This window comes from Corythoichthys intestinalis, chromosome 7 (genome assembly GCF_030265065.1).
Source record: "Corythoichthys intestinalis isolate RoL2023-P3 chromosome 7, ASM3026506v1, whole genome shotgun sequence".
NCBI lineage: Eukaryota > Metazoa > Chordata > Actinopteri > Syngnathiformes > Syngnathidae > Corythoichthys > Corythoichthys intestinalis.
In genome coordinates, this window is record NC_080401.1 from 25737204 (window position 1) to 25764286 (window position 27083).

The 27083-nt window shown below is 41.0% G+C and overlaps 1 protein-coding gene across 2 annotated transcripts in view; it reads left to right on the forward strand.

Moving 5' to 3' along the window:
- Positions 1-26869, forward strand: part of adamts10 (ADAM metallopeptidase with thrombospondin type 1 motif, 10) — a 131355-nt gene extending 104486 nt beyond the window's left edge. For both annotated transcript variants that reach the window (XM_057841083.1, XM_057841085.1), the window contains 7 exons: positions 3937-4100; positions 4185-4311; positions 6865-6994; positions 7087-7291; positions 9560-9736; positions 18971-19136; positions 22733-26869. In XM_057841083.1, coding sequence (XP_057697066.1) covers positions 3937-4100; positions 4185-4311; positions 6865-6994; positions 7087-7291; positions 9560-9736; positions 18971-19136; positions 22733-22842 — 1079 coding nt within the window. In that variant the 3' untranslated portion in view covers positions 22843-26869. The remainder of the gene's footprint in view (positions 1-3936; positions 4101-4184; positions 4312-6864; positions 6995-7086; positions 7292-9559; positions 9737-18970; positions 19137-22732) is intronic.
- Positions 26870-27083: the final 214 nt, after the last annotated feature.

Below are 27083 nucleotides of genomic sequence, written 5' to 3' on the forward strand. Positions count from 1 at the left end.
AAACATGTTTTCGTAAATTAAGATAGGATTTATTTTTTTGTATTTGAGCAAAAGTACAAAAGACACTGCCCATGATGATCATTCAATTCAAGCAATCACATTTCTAATGGATTCTACGTCTTTTGCTGTCAGTGGCAGCTAATTAGGTAAAATAATACAATTAAGCATTTATAGGAACAGTGACTATTTTGGATGATTTAAAAAACGGTTTACCTCATAAAGACCTGGCATCCACATATGTGGACATCACTTTCTGGCTTATGTAGGCCACAATATTGACATTTGGTATACGCCAAGTCTCAAATATCATTATATATTAGAGGTGTGCGAAATTTACGATATTTAGATTATTCGCAATTCGGCCGTGGAAGATTCGAGAGCGATTCACAAACATCCAAATTTCGATTATTGAAATATGCCAACTAAAGCGGAACTAAAACACAGTCAGCGCAGTCTTCGGGATGCAATGAGGAACGGACCGAGAGTAAACATCATGCTCAACTCATACCGCTAGATAAAAAAAACAATAATACCTGGTTGCGGCCGACAGCCACTACAAACTACGCCCAGATAATACTACGGTAGATATCACATGTATATATAACTAGATGCGAAATGACAGACTCGCCGGCGTTAGCACATGTGTAGAAAACTAGATACGAAATGACAGACTCGCCGGCGTTAGTAAACAGCTGCCATTTTAAAGCAGTAGACTTCTCTGGAAGGCTGTGGTAGCGAACCTTCCAGGCGAACCTAATTGTTTTTATCTTAAATACTCCTAAATCGGCAAACTCTTGACTTGAATCTATCTTTAAATGATGAAATATTTTTAAAACTTACACATGTCGAAAGGAGACAGAAGGGAAATTATGGAATAACGGGAGCAATTTTAACAACTTTAGCGGTTGATTCACAACATTAAATTAATTGAATGTAGTTTAAAGCTGCTGATACAGAATGGGGACTTGAGTATTTTATTTACTCTTTTGAACTGTTAACTTGATACTGAAATAGTCGTTTATTTTAGCCTGAGAGGATTTTTGTACAATTTTTATAAATAATGTACGGAACATTAGAAGCAGCTAATAGCTGGGGGAGTGATCAACAATCGAATCGTAGCCTCTGAATCGTAATCGAATCGTTAGGTGCCCCAAGATTCACACCTCTATTACCGTATTTTTCGGACTATAAGTCGCAGGTTTTTTTCCCCCCCCATAGTTTGGCTGGGGGTGCGACTTATACTCAGGAGCGACTTATGTGTGAAATTATTAACACATTATTATATCATTTCACATGTTATTTTGGTATTTGAGAGTGACACGGATGGTTTGGTGAACTAGTTAGCATGTTGTTTATGCTATAGTTATCTGACTAACTCTTAATAGCTATGTTACGTTAACATACCGGCCAGGTTTGCATTTTGTTGTTCATTCATCATGTAACATTATCATACTGTACACTTATTAAGCATGTTATTCTCTATTATATTTTTTATTTTAAATTGCCTTAAAGTAAATTTCCCCCAGAAATGCGACTTATACACCAGGGTGACTTATACATGTTTTTTTTCCTCTTCATTGGGCATTTTATAGCTGGTGCGACTTAGTCCGAAAAATACGGGATATAAATAAATATATATATATATATATATATATATATATATATATATTAGGGCTGTCAAAATTATCGCGTTAACGGGCGTTAATTAATTTTTTAAATTAATCACGTTAAAATATTTGACGCAATTAACGCACTAGGCCCGCTCAGACAGATTTAAATGTCAGTACAGTGAAAGGCCAACTTGTTAATTGTGTTTTATGGAGTTTTTCCGCCCTCTGCTGGCGCTTGGGTGTGACTTGCATATGTTATGTGGCGTAATGTCGCCCTCTGCTGGCGATTCAGTGCAGCTGATTATTTGGGTTTCGGCGCGCTTTTCTGACGTGATTATATGTCGACGCGAACTCACACTAATAGACAGTGCTATTCAGACCAGCTAACGTCCGCATCCAGTATTCAGTGGCAGTTCTCATAGCCCATCACACTGTTTGTGTCTAATACATGCATCGCTTGTGAGTTATATTCCTCCTTTGTTTATATTCATGAGCATTAGACAGTTATTGATGATGTGTATTTGAATTTGTTCACATATATGGTGAAATGCAGTTACATTGTTAGATGCTTGTGAGCTAATTGGCTAGTGCTACTGCTCAAATGGACACGTGTGTGTACATTTTATGTTATTTTGTGATTTATGCAAGTTATTGACACATTGCCTTGTTATTTTCAGTTTTACAAAAATACAAGAAACGTGCTCCTGTCAAAAAGAGATGACTTCAGTAAAGCCCATGCAACTTTGCCACACCGTCTGATTTCTTTTTGGAACTTATGTTCGCTGTCTGTCAATTTGTGTACTCACACACATTGAGGACAGAATAGGGCTACTAGTTTATTTTTTGACTGAAAATTTTACAAATTTTATTAAAACGAAAACATTAAGAGGCGTTTTAATATAACATTTCTATAACTTGTACTAATATTCATCTTTTAAGAACTACAAGTCTTTCTATCCATGGATCACTGGAATGTTAATAATGTTAATGCCATCTTGTTGATTTATTGTTATAATAAACAAATACAGTCCTTATGTACCGTATGTTGAATGTATATATCCATCTTGTCTTATCTTTCCATTCCAACAATAATTTACAGAAAAATATGGCATATTTTATAGATGGTTTGAATTGCGATTAATTGCGATTAATTACGATTAATTAATTTTTAAGCTGTAATTAACTCGATTAAAAATTTTAAGCGTTTGACAGTTAATTACAGCTTAAAAATTAATTAATCGTAATTAATCGCAATTCAAACCATCTGTAAAATATGCCATATTTTTCTTTGAATTATTGCTGGAATGGAAAGATAAGACAAGATGGATGTATACATTCAACATACGTACTGTATTTGTTTACTATAACAATAAATCAACAAGATGGCATTAACATTATTAACATTCTGTTAAAGTGATCCATGGATAGAAAGACTTATAGGTCTTAAAAGATATATGTTAGTACAATTTATAGAAATTCATATTAAAACCCCTCTTAATGTTTTTGTTTTAATAAAATTTGTAAAATTTTCAATCAAAAAATAAACTAGTAGCCCGCCATTGTTGATGTCAATAATTACACAATGCTCATGGGTGCTTAAGCCAATAAAATCAGTCGCACCCAAGCGCCAGCAGAGGGCGACAAAACTCCAAAAAACACAAGTAACAAGTGGACATTGCACAGTGCTGTCATTTAATCTGTTTGAGCGGGGCATGTGTGTTAATTGCATCAAATATTTTAACGTGATTAATTTAAAAAATTAATTACCACCCGTTAACGCGATAATTTTGACAGCCCTTATATATATATATATATATATATATATATATATATATATTATTTATTTTATTTTTTTCAAATTTATGTTTATTGTATTTTTTTTATATATATTCTTTTTATTAGGGTTTATTTAAATTAAGAAATATAAATGATTAAATATATAACAAATAAATAAAATGTTAATAAAACAAAATGAATTAAAATGAATAAAATCAGAAATACACTCTGGTTATGGCCCCCAATAACCCTCCAAAGCTGTTTTTTTTCTTTTTTTTTTCTCCACACATCATGATATGTAACCGATTCCCTGCCATTGATGGCGATATACGTCTAACTCATTTAACCTGTGAGGACTGGCTGTGAATGCTAATGTTTCATTAAGTTAAATGAGTGCCCTATAAAGTTTTATTTAAGGTGTGCCATCATACAAGTGTATATTCGTGCAGTATTGTCATGTATCAACCTCATTAGGCTTAACTTCAAACGGGGCATTTTAAGTACTGTACATGAACTGTTTTCTTGTTCTTTCTTTGCATCTGTATCACAGTGCTGAAGAGTAAGAACGATCAGTCCTTCATCGATGGGAAGCTGGCCGCTGACACGCCACACAGGCTTTATATTGCTGGAACAACTTTCCACTACAGGCGACCCACTGATGGTCCAGAAACACTTGAAGCTCTGGGACCAACAAATATGACCCTTGTTGTCATGGTAAAAAGAACATTTGATGACTACTTCTTTTACTCGTATGCATAAAACAGACAGAAATGAATGTTATTTTAAATATATGCACAGATGATGGTCCAGGAGGAGAACCCTGGACTCCACTATCGTTTTAATCCCCCTGTCAACCGGGAACCGCTGATTGGTTTTGCCTGGTACCACACATCCTGGTCACACTGCTCTGCTCTCTGTGCTGGAGGTAGAGACAACTTTATCAGCTACCATCAAGTTGATACCTAATTAGCTAAAGGTTTTCATGGAAAGGCAACACATTTCTCATGTGCATCCCAGCGGAAAGAATCTTATCTAATAAAATGAAAAATCCAGATTTATTTTCGCTGATGTGTAATCTTGAAGCATAGACTTCGCTATCAGTTGACAGGGCTCGGGGCCGATCCGTATGGGCCCTGTTTTCAAAAACTTAAAATTCAAATATTTTCAAAAGCAATGCAGCTAGCAACCTAAAACCAAAACATGCACCTCCCTTAGGCATATATGAGTCTCCATGAGCACCGACATCAAAAAATTGAAAGTCGTTCCCTAATAAAATCCAGATTTTAAGTATTAAAACTGTAAAAAAAAAAAAAAAAAATTTTTTTTTAATGGCTATAAAATCCTCAAATTTTACACTAGATTCACAAAAATCACCAAATGCAGAGATACTCACCGATAATTAATTTAACCAATATTTAAAAGTTTTTGCCCAAAATAGCAACTTATTTTTTTTTATTTAGTGCAAGTTTTCGACAGCTAATAAATCACTCAATTTGCACATTGGAAACTTAAGACTGGAGGAAAGCATGCAGAATCATTTTAATTTTACTCAACAAAAGCAACATTTGCATTTTTCTACATACAATCACAATTTATATAGGTTGAATTCTGCTATTGTTTAGACATACAAAATCCAACATGGCGGCTGTCTCAAAACAAAGTTGAAAATTCTTGTAAATAAATGCTTAAATTGCAGAATTTCTATAGATACAAACGTAAAACAGTCTAGATTATTGGTTAAAAGCAAAAAAACGAGCAGTTATCATTCATTTTACGTAAATATTTCAAGCAAAAGTTACGGTATTGTGTAATCCAACATGGCGGCCGTTACCAAAGAGCTTTTTGAGTTGAAAATTCTTGTAAATGAATTGCTTGAATCGCAGAATTTCTATAGATATGAATGTAAAACAGTCTCGATCCTTGGTTAAAAGCAAAACATTGGCAGCTATTGTTCATTTTACAATAATATTTCAAGCCATAGTTACGCTAATTTTATCCATTGATTTTTTTCACAACGTTTTAAAGTGCATGGATGGTGCTATTTAATATAATAATAACCTTGAGTGTTTGAGTTCATCACAGTGACAGCCAAATCAACTTTCTGCCTGGGTCGGCCCCCTACGGGAAGGCGTAGTGCAATGTCTGTGGGAGCTGTCTTGTCAACTGATGGTGGAGTCTATGCTTGAAGAAACACATAAATAAAAGCTAGTATTTCCAGGAAGTGGCCACCTGACATGGGGTCAGACATTTATATCAATGCCAGTACTATTTCAGCCAATCAAGCGAATATCCCAAATTGCCTGCCCTTCCCTGTGACATCGTTAATACTCATTATCAAATGCACTTGTGCTCGAATCCTTCACTGTGCATATGTGTGGGTATATATTACAAAATGGCTGTGCTTGTAAGCGGTGTCGCTTTTTGTATTTAAACTTGTTTTCTCGATTATCAAAGAGTTTAGGAAATTCGGAATTTGCATGCTTAAATACTTTGAGCAACCGTCTTATACATAAAGGCCATTTAAAACTTGTTGGAAAAATGGTTCACTTCATGAAACATTTACATTGGGAAATGGTAAATTATTTTGCCTTTTTCTCAATATGTATGTGTTATGTAATAGCATGCTTGGCTGATGTTAGTTGACCCTGTTAATCAGTCACATCGCCCGTAGATAGAGTACATCAAGTTTGCAGAAATGGTGGTATTATGTCACTGACACACATTGCTGGTCCATCTCAATGAAATAAGTTCAACTCAAAAGCAAAACTTATTTATTACCGTATTTTCTACGCGAAAAGGCGCACCTAAGAAACCAGGCAGTTAGCATTTATTTTACGTAAATATGTCGAATGTGCTGCTAGTCTTTAAGCCACTGTAGCGCCGCCTTATCACCACAAAGAGCTTTTTACGTTGAAAATTCTTGTGAATAAATGCTTAAATCCCTGAATTTTTTTATAGATATGGACGTTAAACAGTCTCGATTCTGGGCAGTTAGTATTTACATAAATATTGCGAATTATAACGCCAATGCCGTAGCGGTTATTTTCTCCTGTTTATTTTTTTCACAACGTTTCAAAATGCATGTATGGTACGAAAAATGTAATAATTACCTTGAATCCTCGAACAAATCACTCCCGAGACAATGCTTCCTGTTTGTATGCGGTACAGCTTTCGTACTTCTTCAGCCTAAATCCTGCGTTGGATCGCTGCATGTGTTTGAGAATAACTGCGACTGACTTCGACCGACTAAAGCGGAGGTGTGGCGCAGTGTCTGGGGAATGTGTCCCGTCAATATCATTATGAAGTCTATGCCCCATGTCTCCAGGGAGCACAGGCTTATAAACACACTTTGGCCCTCTAAGGATAACATTGGATAATCATTAACACCTTACCGTTGCTATCAAAGTGACTGAATTATGAAACTAAATTATTCTATGCTGAATGCTTGTTTATGCACCTATGTTATTTCGGCCTTTAGGTGAGCAGATCCAGCAGGTGGTGTGTCGGAAGCGATCGGATAACTCTGTTGTTTACAACCACTTCTGTGATAAGAAGCACAAACCCAAAGAGAGGCGCAGATTTTGCAATACTGAGCCATGTTCCCCAACGTGAGTGTTTGGGCCCTTTTTTTATTTTGCACGTGCTCTCGTTGAGAAGTTGGTCAGCACATTCTTGTTATGCGCATTGCTGTCTCGTCTAGTTGGTGGACAGGAGGGTGGTCGGATTGCAGTCACAGCTGCAATGGAGGCCTGAGGACACGCGAGGTGTTATGTAAAAGGAGGATATCTGCAGTCGAGGAGAAGGTCCTTGATGACTCTGCCTGCCCCCCGTCTCGCCCCTCATTCACTGAACCCTGCAACAACCACAGCTGCCCTCCTGAATGGATGGCCCTGAATTGGTCAGAGGTAGGCCAAAGTTTGCTCCTGCCAAAAACAATACTTTATGAATTCGGGTCACCTTAGAGTCCTTGTGGAACAAACCTTTCCAAAAGCAAACTCCACCATGATAGTCTCTTAAAAGCAATGGAAACAATGGTAAAACCAATTCCACATTCCCCTTAAACAAAAGGTCAGGTGTACTAACATACAATGGGGCAAATAAGTATTTAGTCAACCACCAATTGTGCAAGTTCTCCTACTTGAAAAGATTAGAGAGTCCTGTAATTGTCAACATGGGTAAACCTCAACCATGAGAGACAGAATGTGAAAAAAAAAAAAAACAGAAAATCACATTGTTTGATTTTTAAAGAATTTATTTCCAAATTAGAGTGGAAAATAAGTATTTGGTCACCTACAACCAAGCAAGATTTCTGGCTGTCAACGAGGTCTTACTTCTTCTAACCAGGTCTAACAAGGCTCCGCTCGTTACCTGTATTAATGGCACCTGTTTTAACTCATTATCGGTATAAAAGACACCTGTCCACAACCTCAGTCCGTCACACTCCAAACTCCACTATGGCCAAGACCAAAGAGCTGTTGAAGGAGACCAGAGACAAAATTGTAGACCTGCACCAGGCTGGGAAGACTGAATCTGCAATAGGTCAAACACTTGGTATAAAGAAATCAACTGTGGGAGCAATTATTAGAAAATGGAAGACATACAAGTCCACTGAGAATCTCCCTAAATCTGGGGCTCCATGCAAGATCTCACTCCGTGGCGTCAAAATGATACCAAGAACGCTGAGCAAAAGTCCCAGAACCACACGGGGGGACCTAGTGAATGACCTTCAGAGAGCTGGGACCACAGTAACAAAGGTTACTATCAGTAACACAATGCGCCACCATTGACTCAAATCCTGCACTGCCAGACGTGTCCCCCTGCTGAAGAAAGTACACGTCCAGGGCCGTCTGCGGTTCGCTAGAGATCATTTGGATGATCCAGAAGAGGACTGGGAGAATGTGTTATGGTCAGATGAAACCAAAATAGAACTTTTTGGTAGAAACACAGGTTCTCTGATTTGGAGGAGAAAGAATACTGAATTGCATCTGAAGAACACCATACCCACTGTGAAGCATGGGGGTGGAAACATCATGCTTTGGGGCTGTTTTTCTGCAAAGGGACCAGGACGACTGATCTGTGTAAAGGAAATAATGAATGGGGCCATGTATCGAGAGATTTTGAGTGAAAATCTCCTTCCATCAGCAAGGGCATTGAAGATGAGACGTGGCTGGGTCTTTCAGCATGACAATGATCACAAACACACAGCCAGGGCAACAAAGGAGTGGCTTCGTAAGAAGCATTTCAAGGTCCTGGAGTGGCCTAGCCAGTCTCCAGATCTCAACCCCATAGAAAATCTGTGGAGGGAGTTGAAAGTCCGTGTTACCCAACGACAGCCCCAAAACATCACTGCTCTAGAGGAGATCTGCATGGAGGAATGGGCCAAAATACCAGCAACAGTGTGTGAAAAGCTTGTGAAGTTACAGAAAACGTTTGGCCTCCGTTATTGCCAACAAAGGGTACATAACAAAGTATTGAGATGAACTTTTGGTATTGACAAAATACTTATTTTCCACCATGATTTGCAAATAAATTCTTTAAAAATCAAACAATGTGATTTTTTTTTTCTTCACACATTCTGTCTCTCATGGTTGAGGTTTACCCATGTTGACAATTACAGGCCTCTCTAATATTTTCAAGTGAGAGAACTTGCACAATTAGTGGTTGACTAAATACTTATTTGCCCGACTGTATACGACTATGTAACATGGTGAATCGCTACTCTTCATTCCTGAGATGTTTGAAAAAACTTCACTAACATAAGGTTGAGTCAGCCTGCTTTCTGCTTTCGTTCTTAACTGCAATGAACCTTTTAGGACAGCGAACGACCCGCTAGGTTGACCCTTGAAATGTCTCTTGATGATGATATTTGCTGGACATAATTTCTATTCTACCAATTACCATCATTAAATAAAGCGTCAGAGTTGCACATTTTTTTTTGAATTAACGTTTGACCTGGTGTAGCTTTTCTCTGACGTCTTTTGCAGAAGTAAAGACGCATGCAAGAAAAATAACCAAATCCAGCTGATTTACTGAAACTGATCAGGCTTTTTTTTGTACAGCTGCTGCCCTCTTTTGAGTGGACAAAGCTTTGTGTTGCCTGTGACCGCAGTGAACCCAGTGCTCCTTTTCTTCCCTCCTTGCTTTTTCTCTATCCTCATGTACTCCGCCTGCAGTGTACACCCAGCTGTGGTCCTGGCTACAGACACCGAGTGGTTTTGTGCAAGAGTGGGGAGAGTGGAGACATTCTGCCAGACACCAAGTGCCCCAAGCATGGCAGACCCACTTCAAGAGTGCGCTGCAACCTGAAGCGATGCCCTCCGCCTATGTGGGTGATGGGCCCTTGGGGGGAGGTAAGCCTGTCTCCATCTATGAGGTGGCGTATTGGCCAAGACATGTCATACCTACTGAAAAATACTTAGGTACACCAAAAATCTCACTCATTTACTCAAGTGAGCAATTTATATGTTTGTGGAGGCTGAGTTGATAAGTATACTTTTTGTAAAAACTACTTAATAAGTGGATTTGTCTTCTCTTGTGCATAGCAACCTTTAGATAGCTCTTTTGTTTCCTGCTTCTTCTAAGTGAATTTTTATTTTAACTGAAAACAACACTAGGTAACTTTTCAACCTTTATAAAATATTTTGATAACATTTGTGATGATATGTCCACTGACAACTACTTGAATGACACCTTTTTTATATCTTGAGGGGGTTTGTATTAGGGGTGTGACAAAATATCGAAATGGTGATGTATCGTGATACTTTGTATCTCAAAAGGTTATCGATGTGCTCCTGCCAAGAATCGAGATATAGTTTTAAAAAGGTGTCGGTGTTTAACAAAAAAAAAAAAAAAAAAAAGGGAACCAACTAGTTGCTACCAAAATCTTCCACCGTACTAGTGTCTCAGTTAACTCTAAGGCTGCATTGTCGGTGCTTGACGCCCAATCCATTCAGACTGGGAATGTTCATTCATTCGAAATGCAGTCATTCTGTCCGATTTTCAGGGCATTTACAGGTCACTTGGTGTTCATTTTAGGGCATTTACAGGTCAAGTCCTTTTGAGTTTGAGTCACTGCCTATTCATTTAGGTAATTCCCAGGTCACTTCCTGTTCTGTAACTCAAAATAAACAGAAAGTGACCCATAAAATACCCCAAAATCAACAGGAAGTAACTGAAAATCAACTAGAGCTGAAACAAATACTCGAGTTACTCGAGTATAAAAACTGATCCGAGTAATTTTATTCAGCTCAAGCAATCGTTTCATTTTGACAGCTCTAAGCATCATGTTTTGCCCGGACTACTTTTAATGCGGGACAATGCGCTGATGTCACGTGCGTAGAGGAAGAAGCAATTAAATTTTTTTTTTTAAAACTTACTGCAGCCGACAGCTGCTACAAACGATGCCGACGTTGCTAAGTACTAGCTAGCATGATGCTACTGTGGTAGCAGGTAGCGTCTGATGCGTCTCATAGAGATAAAATGCATGTTGAACTAGATGCGAAATGACTGAGTCAGCGGCGTTTGTAAACAGCCGCCATCTTAAAGCAGTAGACTTCTAAGCGCTAATAAATAAGATTAACGTTACTGTCACTCGCTCACGTAACGTTAGCCCTGCAAAGGGCTAGGTTTCTATAAATTATACCACTGTCGATGCGTGGCTAACGTGTCTTACATACAGGCTTTATTTAATCTGTGAAAGCAGCGCTGTAGAGTGATGAGGGTGTAAAATAAAAACTTAAAAATGCTAACTGTCAATTTTAGCTCAGTAGTCATTGCTGGATAAAACACCAAGTAGCACTGGTCCCTAATGTGCTCCAATACAGCAGGTATCATACATTTATTTTGAACACTGCAAAAACTCAATCAGGACTTACAGTTTAGACCAGACATGTCCAAAGTCCGGCCTGGGGTCCAAATGCGGCCCGTGGTCAAATTTCACCCGGCCCCCAGCCTCTGTCATAAAATCAATAACGTCTGGCCCGCACACAGACTTAATAAATTGGTCAGCAGTACTGCTACCAGCATATGAAGTAGCTTACACACTAAATGCTGCTCCTCATTTACCCACTCAAAGGCAGCAGCACTCTAGGCAACATTACCCCATGTGACACTTTACTCCTAATTTTCTAAAATGGCGACAATTAACAAAAAAAAAAAGAAAGTTGACTGTGACGGCCGACGCTTCAAGGATAGGTGGAAATTAGACAATTTCTTCTCTAAAATACGCAACAACTGTGTCTGCGTCATTTGCAAAGAAACAGTCGCTGTTTTTAAAGAGTTCAATATGAGGTGATATTACCAAACAAGACACGCTGACATGTACGACAAGATTACAGGGAAGATACGTAGCGAGAAATTAAAGCAACTTGAAGCTAGTTTAATTTTACAGCAGCAGTATTTCGCAAGAGCCCGAGAGTCGAAAGAGAACGCCACAAAGGCTAGTTGCGAGATTGTTGAAATACTTAATTTAGGGCTGTCAAACGATTAAAACTTTTAATCGAGCTAATCACAGCTTAAAAATAGATTAATCGTAATTCATCGCAATTCAAACCATGTATAAAATCTGCCATATTTTTCTGTAAATTATTGTTGGAATGGAAAGATAAGACACAAGATGGATATATACATTCAACATACTGTACATAAGTACTGTATTTGTTTATTATAACAATAAAACAACAAGATGGCATTAACATTATTAACATTCTGTTAAAGCGATCCATGGATAGAAAGACTTGTAGTTCTTAAAAGATAAATCTTTGCACAAGTTATAGAAATTTTATATTAAAACCCCTCTTAATGTTTTCGTTTTTATAAAATTTGTAAAATTTTCAATCAAAAAATAAACTGGTAGCTCGCCATTGTTGATGTCAATAATTACACAATGTTCATGGTGCTGAAACCCATAAAAGCAGTCGCACCCAAGCGCCAGCAGAGGGCGACAAAACACCAAAAAAACACAAGTAACAAGTGGACATGAAACTGCTGTCATTTTAATCTGTTTGAGCGGGGCATGTGCGTTAATTGCGTCAAATATTTTAACGAGATTAATTTTAATAAAAATTCATTACCGCCCATTAACGCAATAATTTTGACAGCTCTAAATTAATTCTAAAAAAAATAAGAACGCAAATGTGACACACAGAATGTCTTGCTAAAATTTGCTTAAATATATTGTTCTACCCTAAAGGAAGTCAGCCAAGGTCGGCCCTCCACATTTTTACCACACCAAATCTGGCCCCCTTCGCAAAAAGTTTGGACACCCCTGGTTTAGACTAACTTAAAACTTAACTAGAACTTAAAAATAGCTTGACACAAAAAGAAATTCATTTTTTCTTTTTTTTTTTTTTTTAAATTATTATTATTATTTTTTTTAACGTCTGAGATGCAATTCTGGTCTGGCGGTGGGTGTGTGTGTGTGTGTGTGTGGGGGGGGGGGGGGGGGGGGTTAGCCACACCAAGCCACACTTTGCTAACTTCCATATGCTATTGTTTAGCCACAATTGGATTCATTACCTTATTACTATTCATCCTTCACACAGCCACTGGAAACAGAAATGTTTAATCCATCTGCAAGCGAACGGGAGATTGATTTTTGATTCATTTACGTTTTTAAGACACTGCGGGTGTGCGCTGGTCCTCATGGGAAACGCAGCGCTGGTCCTCATAGGAGACGCAGTCTTCCTAAAAACACTACCGATTTTGTCCACCGGCGTCGCTAAAATCGAGCAAAACTGAATAGTTACATGGTGTTGCTTTAAGTCATTTTTTGATTAAAGTTGTTGATTACGTTAAGATTATATGACTGTAGATAGATTCCAGATAATGGTTTCTCTGAATCAATTGCTTCTTTATTATCAAAATTAAATGAACTGTATAATGTGACGGAGCACTACAACCACGAGACCATAAAAACTAAAAAAAACATTCTCACAACATTATTTAATGCTGAATCCTCCAAGGTCAACTATGAGCTTGCTGGCTACTCTCCTAGTCCCCACAACAGTGACTGGATAGCCACGGATGAGACTGATGTCATTAAGAAATATTACTCTGTCTGGAAAACAAATGATGCAACCGATTCTTTGACCTTACTAGTGAATCGAACTCTTAGCTAGCGTCAACGACTTCACCAACACGGGAAAAATAAGCAGAAAAGTCACTGGCTGCTGCTTTCTTTTGGCCCCCTTTCTTGCCGTTTTTACCTAGCAAGCACCTGTTTCAGGGGCTGAAAACGGGTGTTTAGTAGGCACCAACTCAATGCTGGGCCAAGCAAGGGCCAACGAAGCCCTAAATCTTAAATTCATGTTCTGTGCTAATTATTTCTTCAGTTACTGTTCCAGTTGTTTCACTAATTGCTTGTTATGGTATTTGGTAACACTTTATTTGACAGTAGCGCCATAAGACTGTCATTTGACGATCATAATTATGACATGATACTGTCCTTCCCTTGGGCTCACCACCTGTGGGAGGGGCCAAAGGGGTCGGGTGCGCAGAGAGTTGGGCGGCAGCCAAAGGCGGGGGCCTTGGCGGTCCAACCCCCAGCTGCAGAAGCTAACTCTTGGGACATGGAATGTCACCTCTCTGGCAGGGAAGGAACCTGAGCTAGTGGGTGAGGCAGAGAAGTTCCGACTAGATATAGTCGGACTCTCCTCCACACACAGCTTGGGTTCTTGTACCAATCCTCTCGAGAGGGGTTGGACTCTCTTCCACTCTGGAGTTGCCCACGGTCAGAGGCGCCGAGCAGGTGTGGGCATACTTATTGCCCCCCGGCTTGGTGCCTGTACGTTGGGATTTACCCCCGTAGACGAGAGGGTAGCCTCCCTCCGCCTTCGGGGGGGGGGACGGTTTCTGACTGTTGTTTGCGCTTATGCACCGAACAGCAGCTCATACCCACTCTTTTTGGAGTCCTTGGAGCGTGTGCTGGAGAGCGCCCCCTCTGGTGACTCCCTCGTTCTACTGGGGGACTTCAACGCTCATGTGGGCAATGACAGTGACACCTGGAGGGGGGTGATTGGGAGGAACGCCCCCCCCCCCCCCCGATCAGAACCCGAGTGGTGTCCTGTTATTGGACTTCTGTGCTCATCACGGTTTGTCCATAACGAACACCATGTTCAAACATAGGGGTGTCCATATGTGCACTTGGCACCAGGACACCCTAGGCCGCAGTTCAATGATCGACTTTGTAATCGTGTCATCGGACTTGTTGCCACATGTTTTGGACACTCGGGTGAAAAGAGGGGCGGAGCTGTCAACTGATCACCACCTGGTGGTGTGTTGGCTCCGATGGCGGGGGAAGTTGCTGGCCAGACCTGGCAGGCCCAAACGTATTGTGAGGGTCTGCTGGGAACGTCTGGCGGAATCCCCTGTCAGAGTTTCAACACCCACCTCCGGCAGAACTTCTCCCTTGTTCCGGGGGAGGTGGGGGACATTGAGTCTAAGTGGGCCATGTTCCGCACCTCCATTGTTGAGGCGGCCGATCGGAGCTGTGGCCGTAAGGTGGTTGGTGCCTGTCGTGGCGGCAATCCCCGAACCCGCTGGTGGACAACAGCGGTAAGGGATGCCGTCAAGCTGAAGAAGGAGGCCTATTGGGCCTTTTTGGCCTGTGGGACTCCGGAGGCAGCTGACAGGTACCAGCTGGCCAAGCAGACTGCGGGGTCGGTGGTCGCCGAGGCAAAAACTCGGACATGGGAGGAGTTCGGCGAGGCCATGGAAAACGACTTCCGGATGGCTTCGAGGAAATTCTGGTCCACCATCCGGCGTCTGAGGAGAGGAAAGCAGTGCACCATTAACACTGTGTATAGTGAAGATGGTGTACTGCTGACCTCGACTCGGGACGTCGTGAGTCGGTGGGGAGAATACTTCGAAGCTCTCCTCAATTCCACCGACACGCCTTCCTTTGAGGAAGCAGAGTCTGGGGACTCTGAGGTGGGCTCTTCGATCTCTGGGGTTGAAGTCACTGAAGCTGTTGGTAAGCCCCTCTGTTGCAAGGCCCCGGGGGTAGATGAGATCCGCCCGGAGTTCCTAAAGGCTCTGGATGTTGTAGGCCTGTCATGGCTGACACGCCTCTACAACAACGCATGGACATCGGGGACAGTGCCTCTGGATTGGCAGACCGAGGTGGTGGTCCCCCTTTTTAAAAAGGGGGACCGGAGGGTGTGTTCCAATTATAGAGGGATCACACTCCTCAGCCTCTCCGGTAAAGTCTATTCAGGGGTGCTGGAGAGGAGGGTCCGTCGTGAAGTCGAATCTCGGATTCAGGAGGAGCAATGTGGTTTTTGTCCCGGCCGTGGAACAGTGGACCAGCTCTACACCCTTGGCAGGGTCCTCGAGGGTGCATGGGAGTTCGCCCAACCAGTCTACATGTGTTTTGTGGATTTGGAGAAGGCGTTCGACCGTGTGCCTAGGGGAGTCCGGTGGAGGGTGCTCCGGGAGTACGGGGTGCCGAGCCCCTTGGTAAGGGCTGTTCGGTCCCTGTACGACAGGTGTCAGAGTCTGGTCCGCATGGCCGGCAGTAAGTCGAATTCATTCCCAGTGAGGATTGGACTCCGCCAAGGCTGCCCTTTGTCACCGATTCTGTTCATAATTTTTATGGACAGAATTTCTAGGCGCAGCCGAAGTGTTGAGGGTGTCCGGTTTGGTGGCCTCAGCATTGCATCTCTGCTTTTTGCAGATGATGTGGTGCTGTTGGCTTCATCAAGCCGTGACCTCCAACTCTCACTGGGGCGGTTCGCAGCCGAGTGTGAAGCGGTTGGGATAAAGATCAGCACCTCCAAATCCGAGACCATGGTCCTCAGCCGGAAAAGGGTGGCATGCCCTCTCTGGGTCGGGGATGAGATCCTGCCCCAAGTGGAGGAGTTCAAGTACCTTGGGGTCTTGTTCACGAGTGAGGGTAGGAGGGAGCGGGAGATTGACAGGCGGATCGGTGCAGCGTCTGCAGTGATGCGGACTCTGCACCAGTCCGTTGTGGTGAAGAAGGAGCTGAGCCAAAAGGTGAAGCTCTCGATTTACGTTCCTACCCTCACCTATGGTCACGAGCTGTGGGTCGTGACCGAAAGAACAAGATCCCGGATACAAGCGGCCGAAATGAGTTTCCTCCGCAGGGTGTCCGGGCTCTCCCTTAGAGATAGGGTGAGAAGCTCGGTCATCCGGGAGGGGCTTGGTGTCGAGCCGCTACTCCTCTGCGTTGAGAGGAGCCAGTTGAGGTGGCTCGGGCATCTGGTTCGGATGCCTCCTGGACGCCTCCTTGGAGAGGTGTTCCGGGCATGTCCCACCGGCGGGAGGCCCCGGGGTCGACCCAGGACACGCTGGAGCAACTATGTCGCTCGGCTGGCCTGGGAACGCCTTGGAATCCCGCCGGAGGAGCTGGCTGAAGTGGCTGGGGAGAGGGAAGTCTGGGCTTCCCTGCTAAAGCTGCTGCCCCCGCGACCCGACCCCGGACTAAGCGGAAGATAATGGATGGATGGATGGATGGATGGATGGATGGACTGTCATGAGCATTAATGAATGCTCATAACAGATGTCATTTAGCGTTATCCCGCAAATTATCTCCCTTTTGAATGGATGTAAAAGACCGAGCTGGACATAAATGGAGTTAGTGTCATAATTTGCCGGACGACACTTAATGACATCTGTCATAAGCCTTCAGTAATGCTCATGATAGTGTCATGTCATAGTTATGACGGTCTTATGACAGTCTATTACGCCGCTGTCGAATAAAGTGTTACATATTAACTCAAATAAATCAACAAATAAGCCGCACTGGACTATAAGCCGCAGGATTCATAATGAAGGAAAAAAGTAGCGGCTTATAGTCCGAAAATTACGGTACAGTGCCTTGCAAAAGTATTCGGCCCCCTTGAATCTTGCAACCTTTCGCCACATTTCGGGCTTCAAACATAAAGATATGAAATTTAATTTTTTGGTCAAGAATCAGCAACAAGTGGGACACAATCGTGAAGTGGAACAACATTTATTGGATAATTTAAACTTTTTTAACAAATAAAAAACTGAAAAGTGGGGTGTGCAATATTATTCGGCCCCTTTACTTTCAGTGCAGCAAACTCACTCCAGAAGTTCAGTGAGGATCTCTGAATGATCCAATGTTGTCCTAAATGACCGATGATGATAAATAGAATCCATCTGTGTGTAATCAAGTCTCCGTATAAATGCACCTGTTCTGTGATAGTCTCAGGGTTCTGTTTAAAGTGCAGAGAGCATTATGAAAACCAAGGAACACACCAGGCAGGCCCTAGATACTGTTGTCGAGAAGTTTAAAGCCGGATTTGGATACAAAAAGATTTCCCAACCTTTAAACATCTCAAGGAGCACTGTGCAAGCCATCATACTGAAATGGAAGGAGCATCAGACCACTGCAAATCTACCAAGACCCGGCCGTCCTTCCAAACTTTCTTCTCAAACAAGGAGAAAACTGATCAGAGATGCAGCCAAGAGGCCCATGATCACTCTGGATGAACTGCAGAGATCTACAGCTGAGGTGGGAGAGTCTGTCCATAGGACAACAATCAGTCGTACACTGCACAAATCTGGCCTTTATGGAAGAGTGGCAAGAAGAAAGCCATTTCTCAAAGATATCCATAAAAAGTCTCGTTTAAAGTTTGCCACAAGCCACCTGGGAGACACACCAAACATGTGGAAGAAGATGCTATGGTCAGCTGAAACCAAAATTTAACTTTTTGGCCACAATGCAAAACGATATGTTTGGCGTAAAAGCAACACAGCTCATCACCCTGAACACACCATCCCCACTGTCAAACATGGTGGTGGCAGCATCATGGTTTGGGCCTGCTTTTCTTCAGCAGGGACAGGGAAGATGGTTAAAATTGACGGGAAGATGGATGCAGCCAAATACAGGAACATTCTGGAAGAAAACCTGTTGGTATCTGCACAAGACCTGAGACTGGGACGGAGATTTATCTTCCAACAGGACAATGATCCAAAACATAAAGCCAAATCTACAGTGGAATGGTTCAAAAATAAATGTATCCAGGTGTTAGAATGGCCAAGTCAAAGTCCAGACCTGAATCCAATTGAGAATCTGTGGAAAGAGCTGAAGACTGCTGTTCACAAACACTCTCCATCCAACCTCACTGAGCTCGAGCTGTTTTGCAAGAAAGAATGGGCAAGAATGTCAGTCTCTCGATGTGCAAAACTGATAGAAACATACCCCAAGCGACTTGCAGCTGTAATTGGAGCAAAAGGTGGCGCTACAAAGTATTAACGCAAGGGGGTCGAATAATATTGCACGCCCCACTTTTCAGTTTTTTATTTGTTAAAAAAGTTTAAATTATCCAATAAATGTTGTTCCACTTCACGATTGTGTCCCACTTGTTGTTGATTCTTGACAAAAAATTAAAATTTTATATCTTTATGTTTGAAGCCTGAAATGTGGCAAAAGGTTGCAAGGTTCAAAGGGGCCGAATACTTTTGCAAGGCACTGTACATACAGTATTTTTAAGCATTTTTATTCCTGCAACGTCTAAAATGTTTTCTTAAACTATCATGACATTATTTTAAGATTATATCACCCACCCCCAGTTGGCATGTATATTTTTGTCTCACAGTGTTCTTCTAAGTGTGGACTTGGCCAGGAGATGCGCTCTGTGCAGTGTCTAACTCACACCGGCATGCCATCCAGCGAGTGTCTAGAGCATCTGCGACCTGCCTCCATGCAGCAGTGTAAGAGCAAATGTGACCTCATTCTACCCATCAGTACGGACAATCCTGAAGGTTAGTGGTTCGAGTGTAATTAAGCCACATTCAATTTATTAAGAAGTGATGGATTTACCGGGTTTAAATTTTGCTGTCTAATAAGACAAGGGTGTCAAACTCGTCTTTGTTACTGGCCACATATTAATTATAGTTTCTTTCGGAATGCCATAATGTCTGCCAATTAGGGCTGCCATGAATACTAAAGGTAGTCCCCGGTTTGCGAAAGAGTTCCGTTCCTGCGCTGGCAATGTAACCCGGATTTCCGCGTAAATCAGAATGAACCCTCTAAACACCTCTAAATACCCTCTAAACAGCAATTCAGATTTGTGTTTACAAGTAGCTGCTGATACAGCAATAACAAACTATTAGCATGTATCAGTTAGCGTCCGCACATCATCAAAAACAATCACATAAACTCGCTCCAAGTATTCGACCACGATTGAAAACGCACAGTAAACAGTACAAAAAGGGTTATATACAGCCGTCGCCTCTGGAAGCTTCACAAGCAACAATTGTGCGCACAGGATATCACCACTTTGACTTGGCCGCTCTGAGTTTGCGTGTGTTGGGTGGTCGGGCGCATTTGTACATGCGTTCGCTTCCTGTTCTATGCTTCCTGCGTCAAAATAAAAGCATGCATCACAAAACAAAATTCAACATTAAAAAAAAAAAAAAAAAAAAACACACAGGCGTCATAAAGTTGAAATCGCGTAAGTCGGGGGTCCGTCGTAACCCGGAGAGTACCTGTAATCAACAACTATTTTGATCGAAAATCTTTCAGAGACATTGTATGTGCCATCAGAAACTGAATCTGAATTTCTAAACTGAATCTGAATTGCTGAACTTGAATTTGACAAGTTGAATGAATGAATGAATGAAATATAAAACTTTATATAAATAACATAATATGAAATTGTATTATTTGATTTGTATTAAAAACTGAATATGAATAACTGAACATCATAAGAATTATTATGTCCTGCAATTTTAATTCACCTTAAAAAACTTTTGGAAACAATTGAATTTCAGTTTGCCTATCATCAGCCTATCATCGAAGACTAACGACAATTTATTTCAGTGAGATATTAAATGTAGCATATGATTTACAGTGGGGCAAATAAATATTTAGTCAACCACTAATTGTACAAGTTCTCCCTCTTGAAAATATTAGAGAGGCCTGTAATTGTCAACACGGGTAAACCTCAACCATGAGAGACAGAATGTGGGGGAAAAAAATAGAAAATCACATTGTTTGATTTTTAAAGAATTTATTTGCAAATCATAGTGGAAAATAAGTATTTGATCAATACCAAAAGTTCATCTCAATACTTTGTTATGTACCCTTTGTTGGCAACAACAGAGGCCAAACGTTTTCTGTAACTCTTCACAAGCTTTTCACACACTGTTGCTGGTATTTTGGCGCATTCCTCCATGCAGATCTCCTCTAGAGCAGTGATGTTTTGGCACTGTCGTTGGGCAACACGGACTTTCAACTCCCTCCACAGATTTTCTATTGGTTTGAGATCTGGAGACTGGCTAGGCCGCTGCAGGACCTTGAAATGCTTCTTACAAAGCCACTCCTTTGTTGCCCTGGCTGTGTGTTTGGGATCATTGTCATGCTGAAAGACCCAGCCACGTCTCATCTTCAATGCCCTTGCTTATAGAAGGAGATTTTCACTCAAAATCTCTCGATACATGGCCCCATTCATTCTTTTCTTTTCACCAGAGGTGTCTAAACTTTTTGCAAAGGTGGCCAGATTTGGTGTGGTAAAAATGTGGGGGGCCGACCTTGGCTGACGTCCTTTACGTAGAACAATATATTTAAGCAAATTTTAGCAAGCCATTCTGTGTGTCACATTTGCTTTATTATTTTTTTTTTAATTAATAATTTCAACAATCTCGCAACTAGCCTTTGTGGCGTACTCTTTCGAATCTCGGGCTCTTGCGAAATACTGTGAAATTAAACTAGCTTCAAGTTGCTTCAGTTTATCGCTACGTATTTACCCTGTAATCTTGTCGTACATGTCAGCGTGTCTTGTTTGGTAATATCGCCTCACATTGAACTATTAAAGGCAGCGACTGTCTCTTTGCAAATGAGGCAGACACAGTTGTTGCGTATTTTAGAAAAGAAATAGTCCAATTTCCACCTATCCTTGAAGCGTCGGCCGTCACAGTCAACTTTCTTTTTTTTTTGTTGATTGTCGCCATTTTAGAAAATTGGGAGTAAAGGGTCACACGGGGTAATATTGCTTAGAGTGCTGCTGCCTTTTAGTGGGTAAATGAGGAGCAGCATTTAATGTGTAAGCTACTTCATATGTTGGTAGCAGTACTGCTGACCAATTTATTAAGTCTGTGTGTGGGCCAGACGTTGTTGATTTTATGACAGAGGCTAGGGGCCAGATGAAATTTGTCCACGGCCGGACTTTGGACATATCTGCTTTACACAGATCAATCATCCTGGTCCCTTTGCAGAAAAACACCCCCCCCCAAAGCATGATGTTTCCACCCCCATGCTTCACAGTGGGTATGGTGTTCTTCGGATGCAATTCAGTATTCTTTCTCCTCCAAACACTATAACCTGTGTTTCTACCAAAAAGTTCTATTTTGGTTTCATCTGACCATAACACATTCTCCCAGTCCTCTTCTGGATCATCCAAATGCTATCTAGCGAACCGCAGACGGGCCTGGACGTGTATTTTCTTCAGCAGGGGGACACGTCTGGCAGTGCAGGATTTGAGTCCCAGGCGGCGCATTGTGTTACTGATAGTAGCCTTTGTTACTGTGGTCCCAGCTCTCTGTAGGTCATTCACTAGGTCCCCCTGTGTGGTTCTGGGATTTTTGTTCACAGTTCTTGTTGTCATTTTGACGCCACGGGGTGAGATCTTGCATGGAGCCCCAGATCGAGGGAGATTATCAGTGGTCTTGTATGTCTTCCATTTTCTAATAATTGCTCCCGCAGTTGATTTCTTTACAACAAGCGTTTTACCTAGATTCAGTCATCCCAGCCTGGTGCAGGTCTACAATTTTGTCTCTGGTGTCCTTCGACAGCTATTTGGTCTTGGCCATAGTGGAGTTTGGAGTGTGACTGACTGATATTGTGGACAGGTGTCTTTTATACTGATTGAGTTAAAACAGGTGCCATTAATACAGGTAACGAGTGGAACCTCGTTAGACCTCGTTAGAAGACGTTAGACCTCTTTGACAGCCAGAAATCTTGCTTGTTTGTAGGTGACCAAATACTTATTTTCCACTCTAATTTGGAAATGCTTTAAAAATCAAACAATGGGATTTTCTGTTTTTTTTCCACATTCTGTCTCATGGTTGAGGTTTACCCATGTTGACAATTACAGGCCTCTCTAATCTTTTCAAGTAGGAGAACTTGCACAATTGGTGGTTGACTAAATACTTATTTGCCCCACTGTACTTTAGCAGACCACACAAAATTATTTAGCGATAGGGAGGTTGACACCTGTATTTTAAGGGATTGAAAATAAGCTACTTGTCAAAAATTTCTTTGCATTTTAAAAAACAATAAACAGTATTTATAAATGTGATTGTATGAAATATGTAGCTCAATGTTATAGTTCTACAACTATTTCATGTCTTTTCTGCAGAATGCAAAGATGTGAACACTGTAGCCTACTGCCCTCTGGTGCTCAGGTTTAAGTTCTGCAGCCGGCCCTATTTTAGACAGATGTGCTGCAAGACTTGCCAGGGACACTGATCCGGACCGGTGAACCTCACAACACACAATCACACTCAGAAAATGAACCTCGGACAGAGCGATTGTGATGCTGCCAGGCACCAACGGTGTCTGAACAGCTCAGAGGAATTAGCAGTCACAGTCCACGTGGGAGCAGCCTGAGCTGAGTTTTGCATTCTACCGTAGGGAAGGCTGCTAAAACCTGTCTTCTGTCATAATACTTTTGGTGCTACTTCTACAGCCGCTCCTTGGCTACAGAACAGGTTCAGAGGGCCACATTGTGCTTGAGTCGACCTCATTGTAAAGAGGTCATATTGTTCAGCTATGTGTTTAAAAATCAGCTTTGTAAAGAAAAAGAAAATCCGTGAAAAGGAATATTTTACGTTCTGAAAGTTTTTCTTTAAGTTACATGACAGTTGTTACTTGACCCTAGTGTTTCTCCCCCCCCTTCCTGATTATATATTCTGTGTTCAACATGTGAGCAGAGTTTAATCATTCATTGAACTTGTACAGTACACAGTACAATTGTGTTTGTGCAGGATTTTTTTTTTTTTTTTTTGTGATTGCCATCTTTTTGTATACTCTGTTCTATCAACCTGCTAAAATATCTTTATGCTAGGGGTTGGGCGATCGAAAAATTTTTTTTTTAGATCAATCTTGTTGATCAGCCATGTCATATTTAATGGACTATATGCAGATGCAAACTAAATAATATGACAGATTTTGAACAGTTGCTCCAAAAGAGTCTAATTTTGACTCTTTTCAAGTGGTTTATTACACTCCAGGTGAGGTAAACTGTATAGCTAAACACATACCGTGGGGCAAAAAAGTATTTAGTCAGCCACCAATTGTGCAAGTTCTCCCATTTAAAAAGATGAGAGAGGCCTGTAATTGTCATCATAGGTATACCTTAACTATGAGAGACAGAATGAGGGGAAAAAATCCAGAAAATAACGATTTTTAAAGAAGTTATTTGCAAATTATGGTGGAAAATAAGTATTTGGTCAACTACAAACAGGCAAGATTTCTGGCTCTTACAGAGCTGTAACTTCTCTTAGAGGCTCCTCTGTCCTCTCCACTCGTTACCTGTATTAATGGCACGTGTTTGAACTCATTTTCAGTATAAACGACACCTCTCCACAACCTCAAACAGTCACACTCCAATCTCCACTATGGCCAAGACCAAAGAGCTGTCAAAGGACACTTGAAGCAAAATTGTAGACCTGCATCTGGCTGGAAAGACTGAATCTGCAATAGGTTAGCAGCTTGGTGTGAAGAAATAAACTGTGGGAGCAATTATTAGAAAATGGAAAATATACAAGACCGCTGAGAATCTCCCTTGAGCTTGGGCTGTATGCAAGATCTCGCCCTGTGGGGTCAAAATGATCACAAGAAAAGTGAGCAAAATTCCCAGAACCACACGGGGAGACCTCATGAATGACCTCCAGAGAGCTGAGACCAAAGTAACAAATATTATCAATAATACACTACACTATCAAGGACTGAAAGCCTGCTGTGCCAGACGTGTCCCCCTGATTAAGTCCGTATACGTCCAGGCCCATCTGAAGTTTGCTAGACAGCATTTGGATGATCCAGAAGGGGACTGGGAGAATGTCATATGTCAATGTAACTTTTTGGTAGAAACGCAACTTTTTGTGCTTGGAGGAGAAATAATGCTGAATTACATCCAAAGAACACCATATCTACTGTGAAGCAAGGGGTGGAAACCTCATGCCTTACGGCTATTTTTCTGCAAAGGGACCGGGACGCACGATCTGTGTCAGGGAAAGGATAAATGGGGCCATGTATCCTGAGATTTTGACTGAAAACCTCCTTCCATCAGCAAGGACATTTAAGATGACACTTGTCTGGGTCTTTCAGCATGACAATGATCCCAAACATACTGCCTTGGAAACAAAGGAGTGTGGCATAGCCAATCTCCAGATCTCAACCCAATAGAACAGTGGTTCTGAACTGGGGTTCGGTGAGTAAGCCCCAGGGGTTCGGTGAAGGTTAAGAAACGCAGAACCCTATTTTGTACGCTGACTAAATCTATGCAAAGTGGCGTTTTAGACCAGGTTTTGGACTGGTTTGCCCTCAATTTACAGACTTTATTCAATTTCTTTCAAATGCTAGCCCTCTATCTATCGGAAGGAGAAATCGGTTTGGTCAATGGAAGGTTGACTGGCAACTGGTATGAAGAAGTATAACAGACCTACAGACAGCGGGAACTGCGTAGATAATTGGGGGGGGAAATGTGTCATTTTACACCATGAAAATGGTATGTGATGCAAGGATGCGACAATAAAATCAGAATGTAGACATAAAAACAAAAAAAAGGACAGTATGAAATAAAATGAGTTTGATTTCACTTACCAATGTGAAAATCAACAGGAAAAGGCAACATTATTTGTAGTAAATTTGAAATCTGGAAGAAATTTGAAAAGGAATTCACTTAGATGTTAGTTTGCAAGGTTTTGAATTTGTAAAGAAAAAAATTCGGTGAAATGGTTCGGTGAATGCACCTGTGAAACTCGTGGAGTTTGGTACCTTTAGAAAGGTTAAGAACACTGCCATAGAAAATCTTTGGAGGGAGTTGAAAGTCTGTGTTGCCCAACAACAGCCCCAAAACATCACTACTCTCGAGATCTGCGTGGAGGAATGGGCCAAAAATACCAACAACAGTGTGTGAAAACCTTGTGAAGACTTACAGAAAATGTTTTGACCTCTGTCATTGCGGACAAAGGGAATATAACAAAAGTATTGAGATAAACTTTTGATCTTGACCAAATACTTATTTTCCACCATAATTTGCAAATAAATTCTTTAAAAATCAGACAAAGTGAATTTCTGGATTTTTTTCCTCATTGTGTCTCATAGTTGAGGTATACATATGATGAAAATTACAGGCCTCTCTCATCTTCTTAAGTGGGAGAGCTTGCACAGTTGTTGGCTGACTAAATTCTTTTTTGCCCCACTGTACAATATAACAAAGAACATTACAAATATTGCGCACTAAAATTTCATTTTTCGATCGCCTGCTAGCTCAATGCTAATATAAATGTTAGACGCCATGGTATTAAAACTACCATTTAAAGAAACAAGAACATGAGCACCAGATTTTGAAAAATCATGAATGGAATTGCGATTAGACAAAATGGGGGGAAAAAACAGTCGCCTAACCCAACTTCATACTGCGCAGGACAGAAAGACACATTTTTAGCATTAGCAGCTAACATTTCATAGCATTCAAGATTGTGTTGCAACTGTAGTTTGGCAGCTTTGAATGAAATCTCAAAACGATGGTCAAAACCCTGATCCGTTTGTAAAACACGCTATTCTTGTCACATTGAACCACTTGCTTGACAGTTTAAGTAACTAAATATAAACGGAAATTCAGCGTCAGAGAAAGAGAGACATTGTGACTCATTGTCTAATTATACACTGTCTCCTCTGCGGGTTGACCACATGATTAATGATCATTCAAACTCGTGGAAGATTTGTTATGTACGTGATGGAAATGTACTTCTAATGTAAACAGTATAGACTGAAGAGAAACACAAAAATGATTTAGTTGTATTGTCAGTATGCATCTTTCCAAAACATATCAAGGACTGCTATGTGTCCCAATACTGTTGTCCATGTGTGATGTTGCATCTCTTGTCACACATACACTTAGTCACATATTTAGAGCTTCTTCAATGTTTCTAATAACAGTTTTCAAATCATTATTATTGTTATTGGTTTTAGGGACAAATTTTTTTGTTTTCTGGATGGAATTTGTGGAAATCCAGCAGAGAAATTCCTGACTATGTCTAAACGCTTCGTTCCGCTGTGGAGCTCATGTTACTTTTCTTCATTGTGGTGCTTTCTTTCGGAAGGGTGCTAATAATTTGTTGTCATGATATGTGTCCAAGTTATTTTTTCCAGTTGAATCATATGGTATATTCATTCAGAAATTGTACATGAAGGGCCAGTTTGAAGTAAAAGAATGTCTTTGAGTTGCAGCTTCATGGAACCCCCATTCTGCCCTGTGCATCTTTTTAAAAAAAGAAATATTAAACTGGTTAAACGTGTTGGATTGTTGATTGAAAATTAGCTCTGAGTGCTACAATTTGGACCATCATTAAATATGATTATTTATAAAGGATGTGTCTTGACTTTAAACGATGTATGTATGCATGCAGGTATGCATGCATGCATATATATAAATTTGTGCGGAAAACACTCAGGTGACTTGAAGTTCCGCTCTGAGACCCCCA